The sequence below is a fragment of the Chamaea fasciata genome, unplaced genomic scaffold, assembly GCF_029207755.1.
Source record: "Chamaea fasciata isolate MVZ Bird 193981 ecotype frontalis unplaced genomic scaffold, bChaFas1.0.hap1 SCAF_3, whole genome shotgun sequence".
Classification (NCBI taxonomy): Eukaryota; Metazoa; Chordata; class Aves; order Passeriformes; family Sylviidae; genus Chamaea; species Chamaea fasciata.
In genome coordinates this window covers 64,635,977-64,655,341 of record NW_027094088.1, presented here as the reverse complement: position 1 = coordinate 64,655,341, position 19,365 = coordinate 64,635,977, and the positions used below count along the sequence as shown (strand labels likewise).

Sequence of the window (19,365 nt, the reverse complement as noted above, 5' to 3'; positions counted from 1 at the left end):
TCATTGTATAATACTACTGGTATAGAGCAGACCACTATTTCAGGTGTAAAAATCTGAACTGCAGAAAGAGAAGACAGATTCCCTCTTTTCCTAATTTTATATAGGCTTCACGCCTTTCAAATGGGTTTTAAATACATCTTCCCATAAATTAAAACCAGGGTGTAACAAATTCCACAATTTCACAGCCCTACTGCAATAACTCAGGCAGCTCTAGTTCAGGGTAGAATTTCTAAGGCGTTCCAGGACCTGTTCATTTCAGTACCTTATCAGCTCTGAAGGAGGAGACAGAGGAGCATCCTTTAGGGGTTTGTGGGTGACACCAAGCTGGGAAGAATAAAAGGTGGAAGGCAACACACTGGAATGGACACCACACACTGAAAGACAGGGCTGCCATCCAGAGGGATCTATCTAGGTTGTAAGTATGGGCTGGCAGGAACCACACAAAATTCAGCAAAGACAAATGCAAAGTCCTTGACACAGGAAGGACCAAACCCATACACTGGTCCATACTGGAACACAGATCTGCTTTGCACAACCTCCTTGACAGAAGGCTGAACATGAACCAGCAGCGTGCTGTGGAGGCACTGAGTGCCAGCAGTGCTCTGAGCTGCAGCAGCAACAGGTAGTTTGAGAAAAGGGACCAATGCCTTTGACTTGGCACTTACTGCACATCACCTGGAGGGCATATTCTGTCTCCTCCTCCAGCTCATTCAGCTTCGGTAAAAGACACGTTGATAAACTTGATTATATTCAGTGGAGAGCTACCACCAAACAGGCTGGGACAGAGACAGATATCCTTTTGAGGTAACTCTCTTTGCCAAGGCTAAAGTAGAAATGGCTTTGTGGGACTTAATACTTTTCCAGTACCTATGAGGTGGCTACAGAGAAAGTGGACCCAGTCTTGTTACAATGGTGTACAGCAGAACAATGGGAGACTACAATCAAACTGAAACAGAGAAGGTTCTGTCTGAATATAAAGCTCACTATGAGGATAATTTAGCAATAAATGAGATCATACAGAGACACTGTGCAATCTTCATCCTTAGAGGTTATTCAAGAGCTGACTGGACAGAGCCCTAAGCAACCTGGTTCTAATTCAGTGCTGACTGATTTGAGCAGCCTCCTGAGGCCTCTTCCAGCCTAAGCAAGTCTGTGATTCTGTGATCCAGGTCACTACAACTCTCACAGATTACCTTTTGTGTACTGCAGTCAGGAGGAACTTACTACAAATCCATTTCTACAAGAATTAAGTTACCTATCTTTTACACTACAGTGTATAATTCTCCCTTTTTTCCACCTGTAATGGACAAAATACAGATTCTTACAGAGGGAAAGGCTTAATTCCCTACTACCAACACTAACTTTCAACCTTAATTGAATACCTATCCAATTCGAACAGTTGTATGGAAAAGTCACAGCTGGATTTTAAAAAAAATAGTATTCACATGCTACTAATCTCTTTGCATACAATTCTGGTACAGTAAAAGATATGAAGAAAAAAGAAAAATACAACCACTTCGCATATGGAGACCGTTTCCTAGGTCTGAAAATTCTCTAGTAAATTCTCCTTACTACAGTTAGCTTTCTGATTCCAAAATTTCTTGCACAGGCAGAAAAAAAAAGTTAATTTGCAACATAGTAATTTTCCATTCAGAAACTGTAGGTTAGATTTAACATGGTATTTTTGAAAGGCAGAGATAAAAGTATGTTAAAACTATGGAAAGTTTAATATACCCCTTTCAAGACAAAATGCTATTTACAGGTAGAAGTAAAGAAAACTTGGGTAATGTGAAACTTAAAATCAAATTAGTCCAATCATCATTATGTTCACGTTGTAAAAAGTAATAGACCAAGAACTTTGAAAATCTCCAGCTTTTATGAGCCTAAACCACAAGACTTCACAAGCTTAAACTCCCCTGTCAGCAAAATGTATTGTGACATGCTCCTGTGAGAGGCTGTATAATCAAATGCATGTTCAGTTACTAGACCTCCCAAATTAGCCAGCAAATTAAAAGCCATCCCACAATAATACCCTGGAATCAGAGTCATTTAATGAGTTCCAAAATCTGTTACTCTTACTTTAAAGTGTGTTTGTTCATTATCAGCTATTTCGTCAAATTGGAGTCAATAAAACCAGTTCTACAGCATTTATGGTTTGGAAAAAGTACAAAGCAAGTATTTTCTTTGAATTATCTAACATAACTGAGATTATAAATATGAGTTACCATTAAAAACTTCAGTATTTACACAAAATTATCCCAAAACAATGTCCAAAATCACTTAAGACATAGCTGTAATAAATGTGTCATAGAAACAAAGGGACATTTTGACTTCTCAGAGACTTGTACAGTGTGAATCTTGTACACATATTATTATTATTATTTTTGTAAAGACAGGGGATACCTCTAAGTCCAAACAATTAGCATTGGCAGATATTTAACAGCACAACAGGTGAGCAGACAAAATCAAAACAATCTTGTAGTGAAGAAGTGAGACTGTCAACATCCTCTCCCTCCTCCCCATAAATCTGTGAAAGGTTCTATTCACATTTAATGTAAAGAACAACATTAATATAATTAAACTTATATCCAGATATTATTTAAAGTATTTGATCATGATTAGGTTCAAAAGCCCTATCCTAACAATTTTAATTTCAAAGCCAGATATCACAATAGATTTATTTACTTAGTTGGTAATAAGCCACCAACAATTAAACTGTAATGGCTTTCCAGTTCTCAAAGACACCATAGTTACCTGGTCTAAAAGATCTTCAACCTTTTTTTGCCATCCATCCCTTGCTGCATTTTTTTCACGTTCTTTCAGCTGCAACAGCTGAGTCATGGCCGCTTTCTTGTCCTCTTCATGCTGCAGCCTCAGCTCTTCACGAAGCTTATTACATTCCTGTCTACAAACAAAGGTCAAATAACTAAAATGTAGTGGGACCTTGTGAAAGAAGTAGGAAAGAATTACGATATCAGTAACAATTGAGAAATCCTAAATAACAGAAACCTTTGCTTTACATTTCATTTGATAGCACATTTGCATATAATACATAGTTCATTTTTTTTAAAGAATAAAAGAAAAAAAATACTTGCCGAAGATTTTCTGTCCATTTTATTTCCAAGTCACGTGCCATTCTGTCAACTTTGAACTTTTCCTCCTCTCTCATGGCAGCAATCATTGCCTCGTGCTGCTGTCTCTCCTGATCTAGTTCTCCCTGCAAGTACAAACTTTACAATAGAGACTGATCAGCAGCAAAAGTGTATTTCAAACATTAAATGAGTGTGCTTATAATAAAAATTTCAATTACAATTGGCTCATAAATTTGAACTACACCTTCTTCACTGTGAAATTCCTAATTATGCCCAATTAATGCTTAATGGTATTTCTTACTTGTGAAACAGAAGTTTGTATTCCTATAAAAAGCAATATTCCAGTAAGTCATTCTGCAATTTTTTCAAATACCATTACGTTGAATCATGAAATAATTTGTGCTGCAAAGAACCTCAAAAGGTCAACAAGTCCCATTCACTGAAGGACTTACTTCAGAATTAGAGCAGGTGGCTTAGGTACTTTGTCAAGAATACTTTGAATTTTATTTATAATTTTTCTTTAAGCATCAAATATCCAGTATATGAATTTCAAAGCCTGAGCTATCTGTATGTAATACAAAGTTCAAAGTACATTTCTGTTTCTGAACGGAACAAGCCTGCTAGAAACAAGGTTTCACAGTCTGAACACAGAGAACACCACCTTTAAAATTCCCATCAATCTCTGCTAAAATTTTACCATACCAGAATAGTGCTAAGTACCACCTAGAAATCCTACTTACATGAATATTGTTCAGCAGTGCTTGCTTTGTTCATGAGAAGTAAACATAACTCCCTAAATTGATTTAATACTTTTTAAAATGAGACCTTTTCTGCAGCATTTGATAAATTTTAAAATCTGTCAAGATAAATGTTACTGCCAGTCACCTACTATATTTGAACATTTAAATGTTTTAATAGGTGAAGAGTGCAATACTAGTTCATAAGAACATCTAGAGACATGATAAAATACAGAGAAAGTTAGAAACTACAATACTGTGCACTTCTAATGACTGTAGCTGAAAGAAATAAAAAAATATACCAACAACCTGTTTCAGGCTGGTTTTGTTAAGAAAATATGAAAAGATGCTCAGTCAAAAAAATCTTTAATATTTGCTGCTCTACCTCAAATACTTCTGTGATCTTGTAAATGTACATTCTTTACTGAGGAAACAAAAAGGAAATGTTTACCCCGTATTGCAGTCAATGGGCTATTGACAGACTAACTGAAAGTTCTATTTCCATCTAAGCCAATTAAAATGACAATATACTTGTGCCTAGGCAAATTAATTGCTTAATGGTATAAAGTGGCCCCATTTTCTAGGTGACAGTCTGCTATCTTCAAAGATATCCTAGCATCTATCTAAAAATTATTCTCAAGTCTTTACTGAAATTCTAAATTCGAGTCTGAAATGAAGACTCTGTCCATTATCCAAGGAAATCATGGTACATATGTACTCAAAGAACTCATCAAAAAGATTTCTGTGAATTCCAGAGCTAGTAAGCTCTGGATCTTGTTTTGCAACATGACATGAGCTGTCTGGAATTGCAAATGTTAACTCATATCCTTTCATGAAATTCTATTAAAGCTCTGTACATATTTTGTATGGACATATTTTGGCAGCTACAATTTACATTAACTACACAAATATATGCCTGCAGCATGCTTGTTAAATACTAAAAATGTTCTGAAAACACAAAATACCCACCCTAAAACAACGAACCAATACAATAAAAATTAAAAAAAATCAAACCCCCAAACAACCTATCCTAATTTCAGTTTTTTAAATTTTCTGCTCAAAATAGAAATCTGTCCTTTAATGAAGCCATATGAGGCTCCTTCTGTCATTTGTACCCCATAGCACACCTAGCCATTTTAAAAACAAGACCAAAAGCCATGACTGTGCTTCGCACAATTTATTCTCCAACAGCATGGTTACCTCCACACTATACAGTGAATCTGTGGTCTCTCGCAGTCTTGCTCTAGTTAATTCCAGTTCTTTCTGGAGTATTTCCTGAGCTTCTTGAAGACTGGAGATGTGTCCTTCTGCAGTCCCGAGGCCTTGCTCACTTTTTCGTACTAGGTCTTGCAGACGACACACCTGTAACATTACAAAAAAACCTGTAATTTCCATTATTATTAATAATGGCAGCCAAGCCATCCTGGTGTTTTTCAGTGTTTCCTAATTCTGACCTAAACAAATTTTTAGCAGCACTACCTGTTCTCCTTTAATATAACTGCTACGTAACAAAATTCCTTTTTTCTGCCTGTTTGTGCTTCAGCTTCCCATCTTCAAAATTATAATACTACACTTCTTTTCTTCCAACAAAAAGAAGAGAGACTGAACACTGTTCACCAGCTACAGGAAAGAAAAAGTTTTTTAAATACGTAGGTTGGAAAAACAGGAAAGTGGGAGGCAGGGAGGAACAAAGAACAGCAGCTAATTGGAAGTGCGTTTTTTGCCAAAGCAATAGTCTATGCTATTGCCTTTGTATGCTGAGATAAATACATTCACAACAGGATAAGTGTCACCAGAAAAGATCAGCCTTTGGTTTACAGGCACCGACAGGTAAGAATTATAACCCCTCTTCCTGTTTGTTACAATAATTACTTACAAATACTGTTTATAATAACACAGAGATACCATCCCTCTCTCCCAGAACTCTCTCGCTCTGTCAACAACCTGTCAAGTGTTTAAAAAGAGGAACTCCTCCTTTCCTCTCAGAAAGGAATCCAAAATTTCTTTGGCATGAGAGATCTCAGTGAAAAACTCATGTAAACTTGAGCACTTGTCTCCGCACTTCTTTGAGTTATATTCAAGCAACCAGTAATTCCCTACAAAGCACTGCTACCTGAAAGAGAATCCCTACAAGAAAAGCTGTCCTCTGACTGTACTGACATCCTGGTAAGTGCCCTGCTGTCTATGTGTCTGATAGCAAACCACTTGCATCATATGAACAGCCCTCCTGCAGATCGAAAGGATATGGGAGCAGGCAGGAATGTCACTCATAGGGCTTAAGATACATTCCGCTGTTGACAAAGCAGTGATGGAGGCTGTTTAAAATTATCTTTAATAACATCACCAGAAATCCTTTGCATGGAGACAGCAAGTCCTTAGATGACTGTTCCAAGTTGATACAAACATTTCAACATTCTAAAAGGCCTTGGCTGGTCTACAGTGAAAGGAAACAAATCTACAGAGTGAACAGCCAGTTTCATACTGAGACACATGTGAGAAAGCCACTATCTTGACTTAACCCGAACTCCCAAAAAAATCTCTGGCAAATACTTAAGATTACACTGCTCTTAAATAGCTTAGTACTAGAAGCAAGCCTAATGAGGCTTCAATCTTCCCTCATCCTTTAGCTAGGGTAATTGCCACCAGAAAGTCTGTCAAAAAGAAAAGAAGATGGCATGGGTTCAAAAGCAGCTTTCTCAGTAGGGAAGATAGAACTGAGCTAGCATCCACAGAAAGTAATGAATAAAAGCCTACTGTTAAATGACTTTTGTAACTTAAAGCAAACCAAAAAAAAAAAAAAAAAAAAAAAGGAAGCAACAGTAGCAATGTAAGAGCTAAGCTAATGATGTGTCACACACATCACAGGAAGCTTTTTCTAGGTCAGTGAAGGCATTGAGAAACTGTTGTTAGTTGTCAATAGAGATCTAAGGCCAAGCTGTGGTTGCTACTGAAGCACTTCTTTCATGTGCTCAAGACAAACATAGTAATGAAATAAAATATCTCGCTGGTATTACATGGAGTGGATTTACACACCAACCCAAATTAATTGCCTGTATGTTTTCTCTCATTCTTTCACTATGCAAAATATATGGTATTACATTTATCCAGGCAAAAGATTGTACATAAACTCAAGTATTGGACAGCAGCTGGACCTAGTTCCCTATTTTAGTCTCCTGCTCCTTAGCTTTGCTTCTGTTTGGTTAACTCAGCATGCTGATGAATTTTCCAAGCCTGAATTTGATAGCAGTTAGATAACAGAAACTCATTTTTAAAAACATTTCAAGTTATTTCCTTCAAGGAAGGAGGACGTTTATTGCTTATGAACCCAAGAGAAATTGATAGAGAACAGCTAAATTTAAGCCTACAGTGTTAGATGGCAACAGAATGACAATAGTGCTCTACTCAGATCTAATCCAGTAACAATGAAGGCTAGAGCACATGACAGAGAAGTTAAAACTAAAAAGAAATAACTAAACTTCCTGTAATTTTGAACAGAAAAATACACCTGTGCATGATTTTGTTAAGATACATAACAAATACATCATATTTTCATCAATTCGAATGCAGGTAAGCACAGCTTTAAAAGAAAAAGAGCAGTTCCAGCTTAAACTTGCACCTTGTCTAAGCTCTGACACAAAGATACGGGCAGCCCTCAGGAGGAAGAACCCTCCTGTTTGATCAGCTACTCACAAGTGACTGATCAGCAGAGCTGCTGAACTCTAAAGGTGGGAGGTCCAGCTACTCTGCTAGTGCATAATCTCTGGCATACCCATCTATCTGGAACTCCCTACTCTGAAAGTATATGTTAATATGTATTTTCAGAATATATACCTTAATATATAATAATTAAATACATTATAATGCTATTACTAGCGTAACATATTCAATATATTATTAATACAGTGATATATAATAAAAAAATTTATAAAAGTTTATCTATACTTTTGGAAGGGCAGACTTCCCCATTTAATATATTAAAAACAGACAGGTTTTTTCTTAAGCTAGCTTATCATTTGTGCAATTTGCAAGTCACCAAAATGAGACACTCTCTCCAGATGTTGTACAGTATAGAAAGCAGTAAAGAAAAATGTTGCTACAAAATAATACTTAAATTCATGTTTAACTATCTCTTACAGCACACACTGAAATCATGCACAGGGCTTGCTGAACAATAAAGCTGATTGTTCTTGAAATATATTCTTGAAAGAAGGCAAAAGTTCCAGAGAAAAATGGTTTGATGGTTTTGATATCAGTAGAATGTCTTCTAGTTTCAAAATACTCTATTATGAAAAGGTGTGATTTCCAACTAAAGAAATTTAAACTGTCTTGAGATATGATACATTTAATATCAATTGTATATATCAAGACATAGCAAATAATTTAGGTCTTACTAAAAGTATTTCATATCATCTTTTGATGAAAATACATGAAGACGATTTGCAAGTCAGGAAACTGAACAGAATTTATCATACGTTAACTATAACCAAATATGGGTTTACATGCACTTAAACTTCCCTCTGTCCTGACAGACTTTGTGTAGAGGTCTGTGTACCTAATAAGAAGATAAAAAGAATTAAAAATAAAGAGCTGTATACAGCTCTCTTCCTTTGTTCATTTTGTAAAGGACAACAAAATCATTGCTCAGAAGCAGTGAAATAACTTGCCATGTTTTAAGAATACTTCACTAAGAACAGAAGTAAGGCATTAAACACTCAACAGCATAGTCCTAGACCTCTCCTGGAGTCTAAGATAACTATTGATGAAATGTTGTAGTTGAAACAAGCAAGTTAGTCCTTGCCTCCTGATTGGCAGAAGTCAGCTTCGTTGTCAGCTCTTCCTTCACGTTTTCCAGCTGCTGTCGGAGCTGATTCTTATCATCCTCCAAATGCAGTTTCTCCTTCTCAAACTGCTGCTCCAACTCCTTCAGAAACAGGAAGGATGGAAGAAATATTAAATACCTGCCCTACAGTCATTGCAAAGTACACGTCTACCCCATGGAAGCAATTCTAACTGGCATAAATAAATACTTGTAATCTCAACCCTTTCCTTAAACTGTTAAAGTATGAATATTAATTTCCTTTTATAACAGATATCTTAATATTTCATTTAATTTTATAATTTAACATCCTTGATTAATCATAAAATAAAGACAAACAGAACTTTCCTCTCAATTACTTCTCAGTTATCAAAAGCTTTAAAACTACATCTACTTTCACAGTTTTTCCGTCTGAGTTGAAAAAAAAAATTTTCTTTTTTTATAAAATTACACTGATAAATCTGCTTTTACCCATATATTTCCTACAAATAATCCCTAAAGGAAGGAGTAAATCTTAAAATACAGATTGAGCTCTGTGAAGTTCTTCACAATGTTACAATAAATTAAAAAAAAAGCCCCACAACATATATCTATAAAATTTATGTAGAACCAAAAGAGATCAGAAATTAGTTCTCAAGTTTAACGATGTGGAAAGAATCAAGTAACACCCCCGTTTTCATTCAACTTTTATGGTGTAATAGCCAAATTCTCAAAATAACTGCTGGATGAATTATATTTCTCTCACATAAGCCTATAATCTGTGTGTGTATATATATATACATATAAATGTTAGAAACTTTTATATTTTTAAGGAAAATTATAAATATATACTTCAGCTTCATTAATATTCAGAATACATTTTCAGAATAACAATTTCATTCACAAAATACTCTAAAGGAAACATGTTAAATTTGAGAGTTTCATTACATATTTCAGTGAAATACACTATTAAACTCATAATACTGCAAACTTTTAGTGAAGATAATTATGGTTGTCAAGCAAGGTGCTCCAGAGTCATGCCATACAAGGCTGCAAGGTTTTCTATGGAGCTAGAGGCTCTTTTATTAACTCCTTCCTAGGGGCTCAGTTGAAATGCAAGGCTCAGCATTGATTCAGTGCCTCTGTGCAGACCTGGGCTCAGGTTTCTGAAAAATCAGTACCATCTCAGAAACAGCCATGAAAATACATAGACCAGAGCCAGCCTAAAACAAAAAGTGCAACTGAAAGTATTGGTAAAACTGGGGAAAGAGAGAGAAAGAATTAAAGTATTAAAGAGGAAAAAACAGTCACTAAAAGATATAAATCCTAAGGAAATGCAAAGTTTCCTGGTGCAAGACAGCAACTTAGTGACACCCAGCCAACTCCAAGAAGCAACAGAGGTCAAGCTTTCCTCATCCAAACTCAAAGACGCCTCAAGTGTTTTGCAGGGGGTGGTAAGCACATTAAACAGCTTGTTAGTTCTAGCACTGCTTTAGGGTATGTGGTAGGCAATAAACATTTCCTGTCTACACTCCTTGCACAATCCCTTCATTCCTGGTAGAAGCTGGACAGAGTGATACACAAAGGGTTACACTGTCACTAACACATCACTAAACAACATAAGAAGGGCCTGCCTTCTTCACTGGGTCTGCATGAGTCAACACGTGGGAAAAATGCTCCTTGCACAGGGAAACTTGATCAATTTGTCTTGTTCCTGCTGAAATCTGCTGTCTGCAAAATTCCACTGGTGCTATTTAGACCCTATTCTGATAACAGAGTAATTATTTTTCTGATGATACTTGTCAGTACAGCTGTGCAGTACTGCAAAATTATTAGCAACTCTATTTTCATAATCCTCCTGATGCCATTTTTACAGCTCATTTTATAGATGGAAATACTGAAGCAAAAAAATATTTGAGCTATTTTTTTAGTCCTACTCTGATTCTGCTGAATTCTCTTCTGTTCCCCAGATGCATTTCCCAGGCTTCCAGTCCCAATGAATCCTCATGTCCTCTATCCCAAGGCTCCTGGTACCATGCTTCTTCCTTATACAAAATTCAACTCTCCTCATTTAAGCTTGGCTGTTTTCTGCCTTGGATTACTTGATCACCACAACACATGCTTAGTGAGACAACTTTGACAGAGGAGACAGTGAAATCTGATTAGATTAAAGACCAGTGAAATCTGATTAAGATTCACATCTTGATCCTAGCGTCTCTTCATAGCTGAGTTTTCCTTGTTAGAATCATTTCACATTTCTCACACTTAGAGAGGTGTTCCCTGTTTAAACTAGATTAATGATTTAAGAGAAAAAGTTTGTGATGTCCTTTTTTTTTATTCTCCACATTATTTTAGTAACAAACAAAAGAAAAGAAAAAGAACCCCACATCTTACTGAAAGAAAACTATACCCAGAAACCCCAAGAGACATTGTCTTAATAACAGGCATGTTTAAAGTTTTAAAGAAAGAAAACCTGAAAGATCAGATGCATATATGTCTTTGAGAAATGCTTCAATTACTGGGTGACAAAAAATATTTTAGATATATTAAAAATTGAACTAAGAAGCAACACACAGGTAGAAAAATTTACAAAGACAAACCAAATCTGTCTGACATGCACATCACTAACTACAACCATGTTCCTTGGTATGTTTCCTGTAAATACATCAAAAGAAATATACCAAAGCCATGAATTAAATACTTAATCCTGTATTTCCAGTGTAAGGCAAAATTTGTGTATAACACACATACAATCAGATTAGGAAGTAATAATTCAAAAATGGGTCTCTCATCCTGAGAAAGAAAAGGACAGATTTGTGAAACAAAAAAAAAAGCCTTTAAGTTTCAGGATTCCAGTCAAAGGTAAACGTATAGTTGTTGGAGAGTGAGGTGTTGTGCAGTACATAATTTTATGATGCAAGCTCAGAACAGCTGTTGTCATCTTCTGACTACACATATAGCCAAGTCCTAATAAATTATCTTTCTGTATTTCTGTATTGTCAATGAAAATTTAAAATAAATGTTATAATAATAAAATCTTTCATGTCCTTCAGAAGAATTGGTCTTGATATAACAACCCTTCTGAATATGGGTCAGAAATCCCATGAAAACAAAAATATTATATACTTGAAAATACATTGTATAAATGGAGAATTTCTCTTCTGTATGCAGACAAATGACAGTACAAGTGCTTTATTTTTTCCCAAGATATTTGGTTTTTTCTAAAGGCTAAGAGGTTTCTTCAGACACCTGCAGGTAATTCCGAATTCAATTTGCCATAAAATAAAACCATGCAGTACAAGATGCAAACTGTAACAGTTGCTTTTCATGTGATCACTAAGAAAATAAGAACATACCATCTGCAGTTTCTTCTTATCCTTGTTAGCATTACTGTGTGCAGCCTCAATTGCAGTATGGTGTTTCCATGCCAATTCTTCTAAGGTCTTGGAATGAGCCTCCTTTAACTGTGCAGCCTCTCCTTCCAATCTTGCTTGTAATTTTACCAGCTCCTTCTCATAATACTCACGTTGTGTTTCCCTTGCTTCATTTACTTTCTATAAAGTACAGGAAAAGAAATCTATTCAATAGTAAAAAAAATCTGAACAGTAGGAATAAAAAAAAAATACAAAAACAATACTGATGACTATAAATCTGCAAAAAAAACCCAACTTCCATTTGAAAGAAATTGAGCAAACACTAAGCACTGACTACACGATTCAGTAACCAAAAAGGTAATTTTAAAAGATCCATGCAAAACAATACATATGTATGAAAGAACTATTTTTTCCTCATTTAATCTGGGAAAACAACAATCCGTATCAAACCTATGGAGAATTTCTGTTTAGGGTTTTCAAACATGTTCAATGCATTTTCAGCACATGGTTTTTTAAACTGCTTTTTAATCATTTCATATTTGTCCTTCCTCAGAAAATTTAGATACTAGGCATATATACAAAAAGTCATACATCAAATGAAATTGTTAAAAGATTGTACAAAGCAGTCTGAACATTTCATCTGACTTCCCTCTCATCTCACTTTACACTCTACATTAGTCATTCTTTGTTGCTACATGAGATATATTTGAAACATACTGGTTCTATTCTGGTCATATCAAACAAAAATTAGAGCATAATTTTTTTTCTGAGAATACTAATTTTTTTGGTTTTATTCAACTAAAGCCAATAAGCTGTTTAACCTTCTCCAATGCCAGAATTTGCTGCCTTTGTCGCTCATCCAGACTCTGTGTTTTGCTTTGTAATAAATTTCTTTCCTCTTCCAGCTGGGACAATTTTTCCTTTAATCTAGACTTTTCTGATTCCAAGTCTCTGATCGTAACTTCTTGAGTCATTTGAGTAGCTTGGAGCATTCCAATGTGACCTAAAAACAAAACAGCTCTTTAAAACCTCATAGCATTGGTTTCATGCAATTGAAGTGCACATTCATATTGCAGTGATAGTACAAATCTAGTGGAAGCTTGCATATGGATGCCCCTTGTCCTCACTGAAATACTTATATTCCTCTTCACTTCCCACTTGTTTAGTTTTACTGTAAAATGCCCAACAACAGTAGAGCACTTGGTGCTGGGGCTTCTTTTGTTTCATTTTTTCTCGTTCAAAGTTGCATGTTGACTCCCAAAGGAAAGCAGAAGTAGACAATTCTAAGAACACTCAAGAACTGATCCCACCTAAACCTGCATATTTCTATCTATAAGATAGACAGCAGCAAGCAGAACATTGATGTCTAAATATAAATATGCCATTGTTTTATCAAACTCATAATTTAGCTGGCACACTAGATACATAGCTTTATCTGCTGTAAAACTTATGGAATTACACTTTATTTTGCTAAAGGGATTATGACTAAAAAATAAAACAAAACTCTCTCTATAGTAAAGTATGATCTAAATCCTTGCAGGTTGGAGGCTTCCTTTTAATTTCTTTATATATATTTTTGGAAAAACAAAACCAAAAGAAGTAAAATTTCAAACTACACAGTATAATCATCTGTCCTTCACACAACCAGTTGACAAATGTTTACGACTTCAGAAATTTCTGTCTGTTCTTCTTGATGTATATATTATTGCAGGTAACTGACTAAAGCAATGAAATTTCTGTTATTTTGGGAGAGGCTTTGGAGTGAATAGAAGACTGTTTAGAAAGAGGATACTTCTAGTTTGGTCCAACTGAAAGATGAGAGGTATTGCTTACTCAGAATAATTTCCTACTGTTTTCTGTAATCTCTGGGAAAGACTATTGTTTCCCTTCTCATTTTGTTATAACCTTCAAAAATGACAGATTTAATGAAAGTTCAGTTTTATAACAGAGCACTGCTTTTTAAATTTGAGTCACTAAGGAATAGCTATGAATGTGGAGTGTATGCTGTTTCTCACATGACAAAATCATTAAGCTTCATGATTCATTTCCATTTGTTGTTAAAAGCAAGATGTTCCAAAAAGTAAACTGTTTTATCCTTTGTTGCCTGTGGACACAGATGTGAAGAGAAAAGCCACGAGATATATAATAAAATTTGAAAATTAAAAATGCCTTAAAATTAATAGTAATTTCATTAAAAATGCACATCTCTAATTGTACTAAGCCGTGGAAAATTCTAAAACTTATTTTAACATTTTTGTTTGTAAAACTGAAAACGAAGACTTAGGACAATGGGTATGCTTAGGTTCTGTAACATTTTTTAAAAATCCTTATTTCAAAATTTCAGGCATTTAAGAAAGGTATTTTCAAACCAAATAATCTAACAAGAAAAATAATAATACAAGAATTTTCAGTTTTTCATACAAGTATGTCATACATATTTCATTGTAAACACACACACACACAGTGATCTAGAGCTTTTGTCCTAGCAATACCAACACACAAGACGGGTTTCCCATTCCTCATGCTTTATGGAAAAGGTATAAAATGCAGCACCTTCCTTACAAGTTGGGAATCTCAGGATAAATGGAAGAAGAATATTTTAAATGCCCAAAAGAGACTCAATAGTGTTCTAAAATTGCAATATGATGAGTAAACATTTTTTATGTTAATTAAGTACAAGAATTCCGCTTCTTTGAGGAAGGATTTTTGACAGTGTGAGCTGAAAAATCAAGGAGATGGCAGTGGGCCAGTGTCAGAAACCATTTCCAAACAGGCTGGCAACCAACTACAACACATGGCAGCAATGGCTTGGCAGCACCACTGCAAACAGGGGTCCTTGTTCTTGCTGCACAGCAATGCGCTATAAAACAAAGATGTACTGCTGACAATACCACTGAGCTTGGCAACAGCACAGACACACTGGGACTTCTGGTAAAGCTGAAAACCCCAGTGCCAGAGGACGCCAGGGCTGGCCTCAACCACAGGCTAGCTGACTCCATGCCATCAGTAGTACAGAAAAAAAGCCTGGGTAGTTATTTCCACTCCATTTGAGGTGGCCTGGTGAAACCCTCCCATGCTTCTGCCTAAGGAATGGAACAGCAACAGGTTTAGAATGTATGGGAACAGGGCTCTCATACAGTCATGAATTTTTCTATGAATGCCTCACAAAACACCTTTTGGAGGGTCAGATTCCCATTTTACATACTCTCAGCAGCAAGCCTGTTCCTTTTAGCTATTTGATCTAATAGGACCTTGCAGTCTTGGGCTCCTGCTGGTCACTATACCGTTCTAACATATGGTCTAGACTACTCCTGGGCTTGTGCTAATTTGTGTGGAAAACAATCAGGAATTGCTGTAATTGGTCTAGTACAACAAGGCCAAAGATAAGCCAGGGGCCCCTTTTTAAGCTCAAGACCCTACCTATTGTATAGCTGTCCAAGTTCAAGTACTGGGGCCCATGCCTACTACTGAGCACACCAGAGAGACAAAGCCAAAGAAGGAAAAGAAACCTGAATGTGTACAGTCAGGTCTTAAGCTATTTTTTGTGCCTTTCCACATGCCAGCAACTACAAAAGAGCAAAGAAAACAGCTATAGAGAAAACTTTGAAGGATTTATTATTCAATAAGCTGCAAATCTTGACAGCAGGTATAATGCAAAGCACCACAGCATCAGCAAAAAGAAAAGACAACTGAAAAAAAGGTGGAAGAACAGGAAGCATGTCTCAGTTACTACGTGGAGAATAGATACAGAGCAGAATTGTTCTGTATAAGTGCAGCTCTAAAGCCTGGAAGATATGCAAATGCCATACAAAGTACAGCATTTAGAAAAATGAGTGCACAAAAAAGAAAAGTACAGTGCATGCAATAGCAAAAAAGTTTAAAAAACCCCAAAACTTGTTGGAAAATTCTACAGAAAGCATTAAACAGTCTTTAGGCACTCTAAACCTGCATGAGGCTGACAGAAAAAGAAAAGGCTAGAATAAAAGGATGAAGTTTGTTTCCAGATTAAGTTACTGACATACATACTGGCTTTGAGAACAAGATCAGTGGCCTGCTGCTGTAAGCGCTCTCTAGCAGCTGCAAGCTCGCTTTCCACTTCTTTGTGTTTGCTTAACAATGACATCTCCTCCTCCTTCACATCATCCAGCTGTTTTTGAAGAACCTAGGAGAAACACATAATACCTGTAAGCACCATATACAATCATGTCAATTTAAATGAGCATAAGATTAAAAGGTACAGAAGAGATCTTTCAACAAACAAGTTTTATTCACACAAAAGCTGAAATAGTGCAATATTATTGCCATATTCATTGTGTATTATATGCAATGTTCCAAAAATACTTTCTGAAGAACAAAATAGTGGGTACATGGCATGACAGTAATACAAAGAGAAATGCGACAACATTCAAAAAGGTATATGAAAAAAAATATTAAATGGTCCACGGAGTTTGCGGCTCAACTTGAGAAACCTGATTTCTGGTATCTGAGAGTTTTTCACATTAAAGAACACATTATATGTTCACAGCAGTTTAGTTCAGTGTCCATTTCAACTCTGAGTGTTTACTACTGACTCAAATTAAGCGTGGAGATACATAAAATGAGAGCTGAACAATTAGTTATACCAAACATTCCCGAGGGTCTCAATTGGGACCAGCACTTTTAAGCATGTTTCTCAGCAACATGGGCAGTGATATCGGGTGCACCCTCAGCACATTTGAGATGACACCAAGCTGTGTGGTGCAGTTGACTCACTGGAGGGAAGGGATGTCATCCAGAGGCACCTTGAGAGGTGGGACTGTGCAAACCTCATGGAGTTCGACAAGGCCAAGTGCAAGGTCCTGCACCTGGGTTGAGGAAATCCCAAGCACAAGTACAGGCTGGGGGGAGACTAGCCCTGGGGAGAAGGACTCTGGGACAATGTTGAGGGTTAAGTTTGTTCCTTCTTTCTCTAAAGAATTTTTTCCCCATAAGTTACCAAGGAGACCAAGTGTTGGATACTTGAGAGTACTTAACCGAAACAAAGAGGTGGACAAAGGTGGAAGGGGGAGATAATGTAGGTAAAACACAGAGCTCGAGGCAGATGGGGCTCTTCTTATTCCGGCGAAAGGCTGTTGCTGGCTGGAAGAGTTTCACTGTGGCCAGAGGGATCCAGTCCTGGGAAATCTACTATCACTGGTTCGGCCTGAATCCTGAGCTTTCTCCGGCACCCGCGGGAGCTGGGCCGGTTCTGCCTCGCCTTCGGCTTCTTCGGCGCTGCTCCTCTTGCTACAGCGTGACCCTGCACCCCCTGCGCTGCCGAGACATCCTGCCCCTGCCTTCCGAGACACCCTGTCATCCCAGCTACCAGCCCGGGACTTTTCCACTGTTTCAGCTTGGTGCTCTGAAAATCCTGCAGGAACACCGAAACCAAACTGCCCTGGGTTTTGTGAAACAAAGCCCTCAAGGTTCTTGGTACTGTTGTCGTTTGTCATTAATGCTGTAGTTGTTTAGTGAAGTTTTTTTTGTGTTTGTTTGCTTTGTAATACATACCAGTAAAGAACTGCTATTCCTATTTCCCAAATCTTTGCCTAAGAGCCTCTGATTGTAATTTATAATTGAAAAAGAAAAAAAAAGGGGGCGGAGGAGGGAGTTTACACTCTCCATTCCAAAGGAAACTGCAGTTGTTTGGGTTTTTTTGTTTGGTTTTTTTTTATTATTACCTGACAGATACCTGTCTTCCCAAACCAAGACAGACAAAAACTCAATATGACTCAGCAATGTGCACTCAAAGACCAGGAAGCCAATCGCATCTTGGGATGCATCAAAAGCAGCATGGCCAACAGGTCAGAGGAGGGGATTCTGTCCCTCTACTCTGCTCTTTCTAGACCTCACCTGCACTACTGTGTGTCCAGGTGTGGGGGCCCCAATACAAGAAAGACAAGGACCTATTGGTAAAAGTCAAGAGGAGACCACTAAATCAATCACAGGGCTGGATCACTCCTCCTATCAAGACAGGCTGAAAGCCTGGAGAAGGTTCTTGTGGAGACCTTTGAGTGGTCTTCCAGTATCTAAAGAAGGCCTAAAAGAAAGCTGGAAAAAGACTTTTGACAGGGGGGAGTTGCCTTAAGTTGAAGAAGCATAAGTTTAGATTAGATATGATGAAGAAATTCTTTCCTGTGAGGGTGGTGAGGCACTGGAACAGGTTGCCCACAGAGGTCATGGACCCCCTATCCCTGGAGGTGTTCCAGGCTGGATGGCACTCTAAGCAAGCTGGTCTAGTGCAAGGTACCCCAGCCTGTGGCAGAGGGTTTGGAGCTAGACGATCTTTACTGTCCCTTCCAACCCAAACTATTCTATAGTTCTATGATTCTAAACTTTTATTATGCCTTAAATCTGATGTAGTGATTCACAATAGCATTATCTTGGATAGTGTAATGTGTTCTAGCTGTGCAGGAAGGAAAAGAAAATATTATTCTGGTTCAAAAGGAAATATAGATTTCTTATAATTCAAGTTATTGAAATAGTAGAGAGTCATTTCAGAAACTAAAGCAGAAGAAAGAATTGGGGAAAACACTGTACAGGATGTGTAGTGAAAGAGACACCAGATGTGGTGAGATTATGCATCTGACCAACTCATCCACAATGATCAGAGTAGGACCTGACTTTAAAATCTGCTGCAGATACTATAGTAGACTCTTCCTCTTCTTTGGGAACAAAATTACTGCAGGAATCATCAACACACAACTGGTTTCACCTTCACTGCAGCTTTCCATAAACTCATCCCCTGAAGACCCTTGCAGAAGCGGCCTAACATGTGATGAAGTGACTGCAGGCCCCCTTCACTATCCCCTTGCATCAATGTTGGGAAAAAGGTTAGACAACTGGGAATAAAATTAAGCCCAGGAAGGATGAAGGGGTGGGGAGAAAGTGCTCTTTTAAGATTTGTTTTACTTCTCATTATCCTACTTTGATTTGATTAGTAATAAATTAAATTCATTTTTCCCAAGTCAAGTCTCTTTAGCCCATGATGGTAACTGATGAGTTACCTCTCCCTCTTCTCATCTCAACTCAGAAGCCTTTCATTACAATCTCTCTCCTCTGTTCAGCTGAGAAGAATGATAGAGCAGCTTTGGTGAGCACTTGGCATGCAGCCAGGATCAAGCCAACACACTAAATAAAACTGTTGGAGTTTAAGCTGGCAAGCAGCTAAGTATGACACTGTCACTTGCTCACTACTGCCAAAGTGGGACAGGGAAGGGAATTGGAAGGGTAGGAGTGGGAAAACTTGTGGGTTGAGATTAAGACTGTTTGACAGATAAAACAAAAGCCACACACAAGCAAAGTAAAACAAGGTATTCATTCACCACTTCCCATGGGCAGGCAGGCAT

At 37.2% G+C, this 19,365-nt stretch overlaps 1 protein-coding gene across 8 annotated transcripts in view; it reads right to left on the bottom strand.

Annotated features, from left to right (window-relative positions):
* FAM184A (family with sequence similarity 184 member A) overlaps nucleotides 1-19,365 on the bottom strand; it is a 74,761-nt gene that overhangs the window by 27,334 nt on the left and 28,062 nt on the right. For all 8 annotated transcript variants that reach the window (XM_066179326.1, XM_066179328.1, XM_066179327.1 and 5 more), the window contains exons 3-9: nucleotides 16,025-16,160; nucleotides 12,820-13,001; nucleotides 11,981-12,178; nucleotides 8,628-8,750; nucleotides 5,030-5,191; nucleotides 3,092-3,217; nucleotides 2,755-2,901 (exon numbers count right to left, since the gene is read on the bottom strand). In XM_066179326.1, coding sequence (XP_066035423.1) covers nucleotides 2,755-2,901; nucleotides 3,092-3,217; nucleotides 5,030-5,191; nucleotides 8,628-8,750; nucleotides 11,981-12,178; nucleotides 12,820-13,001; nucleotides 16,025-16,160 — 1,074 coding nt within the window. The remainder of the gene's footprint in view (nucleotides 1-2,754; nucleotides 2,902-3,091; nucleotides 3,218-5,029; nucleotides 5,192-8,627; nucleotides 8,751-11,980; nucleotides 12,179-12,819; nucleotides 13,002-16,024; nucleotides 16,161-19,365) is intronic.